General features: G+C 37.3%; 1 protein-coding gene across 2 annotated transcripts in view; it reads right to left on the bottom strand.

The window, feature by feature from the left end:
- The window catches only part of GGA2 (golgi associated, gamma adaptin ear containing, ARF binding protein 2), a 35,847-nt gene that overhangs the window by 18,941 nt on the left and 14,406 nt on the right, over positions 1-2,500 (bottom strand). For both annotated transcript variants that reach the window (XM_051964759.1, XM_051964756.1), the window contains 2 exons: positions 884-982; positions 1-37 (listed from right to left, as the gene is read on the bottom strand). The exon at positions 1-37 is cut by the window's left edge and continues 87 nt beyond it. In XM_051964759.1, coding sequence (XP_051820719.1) covers positions 1-37; positions 884-982 — 136 coding nt within the window. The remainder of the gene's footprint in view (positions 38-883; positions 983-2,500) is intronic.

The following is a 2,500-nucleotide window of genomic DNA, read 5'->3' as shown; positions in this document are numbered from 1 at the left end:
TTGATTTGACTTTGTCTGTGGTCCAGGATCCAAGATACTAAAAGTGAAGGGTAGAAAGATGGAATTTTAGACCATTAAAAGTATAGTCCAAAACCAACAGTATTTAAGTAATACAATTGATGTCAGGTCCCTGGGAGCTCCAGAGCTATTTCCCCCCTGCTGTCCAAGTTGCTTGGCTCTCACTTTTCTTTTTACTACACAATACTCTCCACTGTTCTTTTTAATACCCAATACTGCCAATTAAATGTTAGGCAGTAGAAGATAGGTTTCAGATATAAGTCCCAAAGCTGACCAACATTTGCTGACTATTTATTTTATTTTACTATATAGGTATAATTCTAGGCTTAGAGACTTCCTTGCTGCCTCAGGACAGAAGGATTCATTCTCTAAACCCAATCTTGCTTAAGACTATCCATTCCACTTTCTGAGAATGCTCATTAAAATACTGCAGGAATGAATTAAGATAGAAGCCCAAAAAAGTAAGGAAGATGATTTCCCTCAAAATATGGGAAACAGTAAGACATTGATGAGGCTCAAAATGAAGCCTAAGTCTGCACCAATAACCCCAAACCTAGCATCCATTCAAATTAAAGAATTCCTTCAAGTGCCTCTTTGAATTATATATTATATTTCATTACTTCCAAAGATTCCCCCTACAGAATCAGATCACAACTCCTCCATGCTTCAGTTGATGATTTAATGAATTGCCTTGGCCAAAAGAATTTACTATCTACCCTTTAGGAATGGGTATCTCTGAATGTAGCTAACTTGATACTCAGGAAATAGGTTGCTTAGGACCTTTACATTTTTGTTAAAACCTGCTAGAATTTGAATTTCACTAACATAACCTTTAAAAACTCAAGGTTTCCTGGGACATACTCACCTTTGGAGAAAGAACTTTGATCAGCTCATTCAGAAAGCGGAACTTGGCCACCTCACCATGGAATTTCTCTCCACAATAGTTCATGCACACCTCCAGTACCTAGAAAGGGCCAATTAGTTTTCAGCACAAGAACTCATGTCTATTGGGCTCCTATTCATGGGGACAGGGATGAACAGCTTCTGGTAGTATAGCATCTGTCACCTAATTCAGATGCCCCTCCTCAAGAAGACCCATGAGAAATACCTAAGAGGGAGAATGGGCTATTACTCTGGTATAAGAATTTCCAAGAAATCTTACTGGCCTTAGACTTATGCAGCCCAACTCTAATCTAAGAAAGGACTCTCCATCTAATTTCTGCATTGGCCATACCCAAAATCCAACAAGACCTCTGGGGCTCAACTTTCAGGTCACCGAAAATGTTGTCATTTTTAATAACAATGCCATTTTTAGGCTGATGTCTTATAAAATCAAAATACGACACCCTAAAAATCACTGATAGCTAAGTTTTGTGTCATCATATTAAAGCTTCAATGTTTGTGTGCTTGTGTGCTAGGGAATTCCTACCGGAAGCCTAACTTTTTAGATTAAACAAATAAAATCAGTTTCCATGGCAGTGTTTCAAGCAAAGGAGATCAGAAGAGGAATGGCTGTTTTGTTTGTGAAATCCTGTAGAGCTCAAGCCTTTCAAAACAAGGAAGAACTAAACCAATCACGGTGAACACAATCTTTATAATTTCCTCTGTTAGAAGGGACTAACATTATTATGAAAACTTAAAACATTTTAACAGCCTCCTACAAAAAGTCAAAGCAGCAATTCTTCCCCAGTCAAACCTCCCTCTCTTCTGAACTTCCCAGTTATTGTCAAGGAGACAAATTACAACCCTCCTTTCATTCATATTTGTAGCTTTGGTTGATTCTCTACTCATCTCTTTCTCACTCTATAAACCCAATCTGCTGCCAAATCTTTCATTCCTTTCTTTACAAAAATCTGACAAACAGCTACCTTTTTTCTACTCACAGAGCAAATCATGCTAATTAAGGCTCTTTTTATTTTTCCCATACTACTATTCCAAGAGTTCACATTTGTCTCCCTACCTCCTGATTCTCCCCACATTCCACCTTCCACTATGTTGTCAAAAAGATCTTCATTAAACAGATCTTACCATGTCACTCTCCTATTCAATAAACTCCAAAAACAAACTCCTATTATCTGATTACAGGATCAAATATAAATCTTTCTGATTGGTCCTTAAAGACATTTATAACTTGGCTTCTTCCAGTCTTCTAATATTTTAATCCTCTTCACGCAACTCGACAATCCAACACTAGTCTACTTGTAATTCTTTGAACATAACACTCCAGCTTCTCCTCTTTCTCTGTCTTTGCACTAACTGTCCTCTTCACTTACAATGCTGTCTCATATCTCTATCTCAAAGTTTCTTTCTTTAAAGTGCAACTCAAATACCCTACTACAAGAGGTGCTAGTGCCAACCCATCTGAGATTATCTCACATCTACTCTGTATTTATCTTGTATATTCTAATTTATATATGATGTCTCCCTTCCTCCCCATTAGATTTTGAACACAAGAGAAGAGTTTCTTTTGCCAACTTTTATT

This window comes from Antechinus flavipes, chromosome 1, assembly GCF_016432865.1.
Source record: "Antechinus flavipes isolate AdamAnt ecotype Samford, QLD, Australia chromosome 1, AdamAnt_v2, whole genome shotgun sequence".
NCBI lineage: Eukaryota > Metazoa > Chordata > Mammalia > Dasyuromorphia > Dasyuridae > Antechinus > Antechinus flavipes.
Note: the sequence above shows the minus strand (reverse complement) of the source record. Positions and strands in the feature narration are given on the sequence as shown.